The sequence below is a fragment of the Anguilla anguilla genome, chromosome 5, assembly GCF_013347855.1.
Source record: "Anguilla anguilla isolate fAngAng1 chromosome 5, fAngAng1.pri, whole genome shotgun sequence".
In the NCBI taxonomy this organism is placed as follows: Eukaryota; Metazoa; Chordata; class Actinopteri; order Anguilliformes; family Anguillidae; genus Anguilla; species Anguilla anguilla.
Genome location: NC_049205.1, coordinates 51080777 through 51087178, shown reverse-complemented (window position 1 = coordinate 51087178; position 6402 = coordinate 51080777). Strand labels below are relative to the sequence as shown.

General features: G+C 41.6%; 1 protein-coding gene across 1 annotated transcript; it reads right to left on the bottom strand.

Moving 5' to 3' along the window:
- Positions 1 to 796: 796 nt before the first annotated feature.
- Positions 797 to 2951, bottom strand: rassf10b (Ras association domain family member 10b). Its single transcript, XM_035417117.1, has one exon. It carries the CDS (start codon positions 2592 to 2594, stop codon positions 1197 to 1199), a length of 1398 nt encoding a protein of 465 aa, XP_035273008.1. The 5' UTR covers positions 2595 to 2951; the 3' UTR covers positions 797 to 1196.
- Positions 2952 to 6402: the final 3451 nt, after the last annotated feature.

Genomic DNA, 6402 nt, shown 5'->3' with positions numbered 1-6402 from the left:
TGTAGTTTTGTGGAAAACCCTCAGTTTCTGCAATCATGACACACTCTTTACCTCACAATATAGAACTATAATATGTATAATTGTGTTGCAGTTACGTGGGTCAAAATTTTCCCTGGCTGCTGCCTGAAAAAGACATCAATTTTTACCTCAGAGAGCTGATTTAGCGTAAGATTATGACGTACACACAAGCATAGATACGTATGTACATTCCTCCCCATTGAATTCTTAAGATTTGTTCTCTTCTATTGTCATGCAACCTGCTCCCATTGTGTTCAGACATCTTCTAAATGACAAAGTGCCGGAATCATTTTAATGAAGAAAGGTTAGTTCCACTGTAGAGAATCAGACCTAGTTGTCTACAGTCAACATAACAAATTTACCATCATTTGCCTTACCTGTGGATGTGCATAACTGTGGGCTATAGCCTTCCCAAACACAACTGTCAAGATTTGTTTTTGGTTTTATGGTGTATGCGTACATGTTATGCCCTTTAAAATCTTGATATTTTCAATACCCTTTCAATATACTGCAGCAAAATTTTCGATAAAAATGAAAATATTTGCAATTTAAATTATTCAACTCGTTAATCAACTTTATTTTCCTACACAGTACCTACGCTAGTGTAGGCTGTTCATACATGCGCATGCGAATTCATAGGCTACACTGCTTTTTCATAATACTTTGGAGTGGCGTGAGTTAATTATTTTGCTATTCCCTGCACGTGACCATATATATATGGGATATCCTATCCTTCTCAATAAACATTTTAGTAACGAACCAAAAAGGCACTCCCATCGTCACTGCTCTCTGCAAATACAATGCAGTCGTTTATTGTCGCTGGGTACTACATAGTTTGACATAAATAACAATTGCAAGTCTCACGCATAACATTTCCAGCATATATGAACATTAAAACCTGTCTTTCCTACACGTTCAGTTCTGATGGAGACAACGGAATATGAACTTTCGGTATGAATAACTGAGTTTATAATTGATAGCGTGGTGTTAGGCTACTACTGGTGCGTATTTTAGTTCGAAAATATTTTGCCTTGTCCAGCTTGACAGACGAGTTGCTGTTAGTGGCATCACTGTGTTAATAAATTACGCATGGCAGGCTTCTGGAAGAGAAAATAAAGTTTTTAAATGGACTATCCCCTGAGTTGACATAGCAGCATTTTTGCTTTAATATGAAGAAGTTAAACCAGCGACTCGCAAACTGCTGCGTTGTCCGAGTCTTGACTGTGCATGGAACTGAGCCCAGTGTCTGAGTCCTCGTCATTAGTGTTGCATGTCTTTGAAAGCCCCCTGGCCTGTTCGACCCATCCGCTGTTCGTCTCTAAGGAACTGAACATTTCGCTCTCTGTTACCACAGAATTCATTTCTTTGTCGTCCTCCAACGGCGACGGTTGCATACTTTCCTCTAAATCCAGAGAGTTCACTTTTTCAAGCAAATCCCTTAACTCTTTCTCTTTCGCGTTCCACAGCTCCTGGCTCAAGTCCAAATCGTCTCGAATAGCCTCCAAATCCGTGTTCAGACGAAGTCCAATGTACAAACTCGTGTCCAGCTGCGTTTTGACCCTCTCTTCCTCCAAGAGCAACTCGTCTTCAGGCGAAATTTCAGCTTCCATGTGAGCAGAGTCTGTTTCGGTGGTTACTGCTGGAAGTCTTGTGGTAGCCACCTCTTTGATGCTTTCTGTGTCTTTATTCGAAAGTTCATCTTGCCGTCGTTTCATCCACCGTTGATTCAGCTCCTCTTGGATCTCCACTGTAATACTGTCCATAAGTGTCTGATGTTCGGCCAGCTCCTCCTCCAGCTTAATGATTTCATTGCATTTGCTGACATATTCCTCGAACTGGGCAGAAGTTTCGGATGAACACTGCATGTCCCCGTCGCCACTCGCGTCAGGCTCCGGGTTCGCGTCAACCAGATATGTATCCTGCACGTAATTGATCCCGTGCCTTTTCATTCTGTCAAAGTGAATTTTTGCTTCGTACCTTTCTATCTCCCTATCCAGCTCCTTAAATCGGTGGATCTGTTGGCGGATAGTGTGGTCTTGCGATATGACCAGGTGCACTAATGTTTCCATTTTCTCCACTGCGGATGTATCCTTAAACAAACTTTCTTCTCTCTTTTTATTAATTTTATCCAACTTTCTGAAAGCCTTTCGCACAATCCGCCTCTGTTTTTCTTGTGAAAAAGCCATGGTCGCTCTCGCCATTCCTTTGTATCCGCACGGGCTCTCCTTGCTGAGAACAACCCGCGCCTCTGCGCTGCGGGGTCCGTTGTTAGGTAAAGACGCCTCGTTCTTCACCAGCACAAACCTCACGTTTTTCTGCTCCACTCCCCACGCGCTCCATAGACGAAGTATCTTGGTTTTGTTGGGCAAAATTCTCTCAAAACCTCTCCATTTTTCTACAATGCAGTAAGACTCAGGAGGTCCGGAGAGCATGGCTGCAGAAACACCTTGCTGTAAGTTTTGATCATCCAAAAGCACTTTGACAACGTCGGCACAGGTAGTGCGTCTTGAAAGCCCAGAGACTAGCTTCTCCTCTCGGCAGACCCAGACTGATATTTTGGATTCCATCGTCTCCATTTTAAATGATAGTTAATCTGATGGTAATGGATGGATACTTTTAGTCCGTTTAGCTTACAAGTTGATGCCACTTGTTCGGTTGTTGTTAAAGGTGAATCTTTGTTTTAATTTTGGAAACGTAAACAAAATTGTGGCAGCTCATCCTCAATTCCAAAGGCAATATTCCATTTCCCGCGTTCCCCCACAAACAATTAAGAGCAGTTGCTCACTGCAATAGCATTTACCTTGGTGGGTGTATAACAGTCCGCAGAAGAGTCCCCCCTTTGATATACTACGAAAGAGAGACGGTCCGTGCGTCTACCTCTGCTGTCACTGCTTAGTGGCATATCAACAGGCAACACTGCGTCGCCTTTGCAAAGTAACTGGGCTTTCCCCCGTCCTACCTACTACGGATCACATGACGACTCTTAAGAGCATGTTCGTAAACTTTGTTAGTAACACCGCCCAATTTGTCTGGAGATGCAAACGAGTAGTCGTCCGCGTTGATAATTTATTTGGAATTTTTCCACTATGTATATTGTGTTGTGCAGCAATGTAGCAATTGAAAAATAGGCAGAACAATACAGCGTTTTCCCGAAACGCTTAAGCTTGGTTAACTGGAGTTCAATTATTTTAAAGCTAATTTCCATGATATTAAGATCATTCCCAATCACGCATCCTCAGAAGAAGAACGGGAAACGTCTGTTGTTCAGCCTGCACTCATTTTGTACATCTTTTTTTTTCTTTTTCAAATGCTTAGTGGATTAGTGGATGATGATTGAGGGAGGGGGTCTAAATACGACCCTGTTAAACCGTTTAGCAACTGTGCAACTATACGCATGGCACATAAACAGAACGATGTATGGCAAGAACATAGAGCCAGTCATTCTGTGTTAAAACAACGGTCCTTTATAGAGCTCAGATCGTGAAACATTACAGTAATTTTTCAGTGTTGATAAATTATGTGAGATAAGTAGAATTGCTGAAATTAACAAATGAATAGACTAAATAAATAAAAGGTGCCAAGTTAGCTAAGCTGCTAATGTATTAGCAAGTTCACTTTGGAGTGCTCACGGCGAGAGCACTTTTGGACTAGGGGCGCAGACAAGTGTGCGAATTCTGCTTGTATTATTACGACAGTGTTAAGCCTGCAGTCCGAACACCGCGGGCGCCACGGACTCTGGATTTCTGTCGCTGGATTTACACATAAGGATCATCAGATGATGGAAACGGCCACCCACAAACACACGCGAAAGAAGTGCAGTGGCATCCGTTATTATTCTCACCCTTAATGAAGATGAACAAAAAGACTGTGCCGTTTTATTTCTAAATATTCAAATTTTATAATAGTTGAATTGGATTAACTGGAATAACACTTCTAAAATTATACATGTCTTTTCTATCCCCAAAATAAACAAATAAATACATATTCACACCCCTGTGTTAAGTATTTTGTGTTCCATTCGTTCAAAAGGAAAACAATACCCATCTTCTAGATACAGTTTTATGAGATGGTGAACATTAATTCAAGACTCTTCATATCCTCCAGTCTGTGTTTGTGGACTGCACTCTTCTGTTCAAACCACACATTTTCAAATGCGTTCAAATGACTGAGATGGCCATTGCAAAGCAGTAATTTTGAGGTCAGTTAACCATTTGTTGGTTGGTTAATTTCATCCAAGTTTGAGGTTCCTGGAAAAGAGAACCAGGTTTTTAGCCAAAATGTCTTGGTACTTACTGGAGCTCCTGATTCCATTGACCTTAACTAAAGCCCCAGCATCAGATAGAGACAAGAACAACTCCATAAAATCAAACATCCATCACAATAATTTAGAGCTTGGAGCCTAATTTTTTCTCCCAGAAATGTGTTATAAAGACCTTTTCCATGGGCACAGCCAATATAGGAGACAACATTATGTAATGGAATTTACAGTGGGCACAACAGGATGCAAATGACATCATCAGTCAGGGAAGTTCAGACCTTGGTGACCCCAGCAGATGAAGACCACAAAGCCGCCATCGTTCAGAGGACATCGGGTGACTCAGAGATGCTTCAGGAATGTGCATGTGGCCTTCATGTTATTCTAACACTACCCCTGTCACCAGGTACTCAAGCATCCACTGCACTACAAGCGGAGGCAGATTGCACTGTGGATGAAAGAGTGCAGAGATGAATGAGTCCAGCAGCTCAAAAATCTAAATCACAAGTTCAGAAAGACACATGGCTGAGAGCTGTGCTCTCAGCCATACACCATGACTGTGTTCAGCTTGAAATTCTTAGTAGTCTTTTGCAAGAGGGCTTCTCCTCCTGGTCCTGATTAATTAAAATCCTCATTTGCATAAGTAGCTAAATTACCTGTGGTTCTTTTGGCACAATTGTTTGTTCTTTCTATACCCTCCATTAAGAAGAACCAGTCCTCCAGGACTGTGGATGCATTCTATAGCCATAGCATATATGCTCAATAGGCTGGACTAAGGGGTCTGAGTTTTGGATGTTTGGTATATAAATGGATCATTGCAGGGCTGCTGGGTGGCCCACCCTGTTTAGACCCTGGTCCAGTGTATGGATGCGCCCCTGGTCTGGTGTAAAATCCTCACCTACTTGCAGCCGGCAGCCTTGCATGAAGTCTTCTCTGCCGATGTTATGACTATATAGCTTAGCCGGTGCACTGCAAAGTGCAAAGAAGCAGGTCTTGGCACCACTTACTTCGGATGAGTGTGAAGGCTCCTGGGTGACACTGCAGCTATGAAATAAGACTAAAAAAAACAGTCAAATATTTAAACATTGCATTAAAAAAAGGTTCATAGACACAAATGAAACCTCATTCTGATGCACTGCATGGCAGTTTCTGACGCAACACCTGTAGCATTTATTCCAGGAAGAAACACACCAGTGCATTGCTAAAGAGGTTCTGAGCAGGTGTTGCAGGGCATGGAGCACCAGCATTATTATTGTTGCCCAGTGATGAGGCGGCAAATTATGCTAAATATTACTTTAAAATGAATACATTTGCAACTACTTTAAAAGGTTAGAGAATAGTGTTTATGTTGCATCTGAATAAAAAAGGTGAAAACAATAAAAATAGTTTAAACGGAGCAAAAAAAAAAAAAGAAAAAAAGGCAGGTATTGAGAAGCGTTGTGCAATACATTAATCGGCTGTTGTATTTCTTTGCTATGGGCATGGCACCCTCTTGTGTTCAACATTAGTATTACTCCACATGCAAGTCAGCCTTGATGACAATAAACGTTTAACGGTTAAGTGAATGTTGTGCTTCCAGTTGTGGCTTTTATTTCTTTAAGTAGATGAAAATGTTCTCATTTGATTGGACAATAACCCCTCACAAATCAGGTCAGAGCATTTTGAACGTTCTAATTAAGTAAAATGCACAACTGAAAGGACAACATCCCAGAGCTCCACGCCCCTGCATGGCTGGGGTTGTACAACCCTTAGACAGACCGCGAGAGGTTTGTAAGGAACAGTTCTCAGTACAAGGCGTTCCCGAAACTCCCAAAATCTCAGTACGGTCAGCTTCAGTACGGACCACCAGACTGGAGTTAATGAATCAAAGGACTGGGGAAGTAGAAGGAGACTGACCTCTAGTGGTAGAAAAGTTTCTCAAAATAATTCAAGCTCCTACCAGACAATTTGTTATAGTTCATCTTTACAGCACTTGATTACAAGCAGTCTTGCATTTCAAAGTATTTCAGCCAAGTACAGCCAGTTTCCTGGGATTGTGCAGCCACCTAGTGGATACATTTATTTCTGCATATTTGCATAAGGAAATCTTTTTTCAATCATCAATTGTCACATACTGTATATTGAAAACA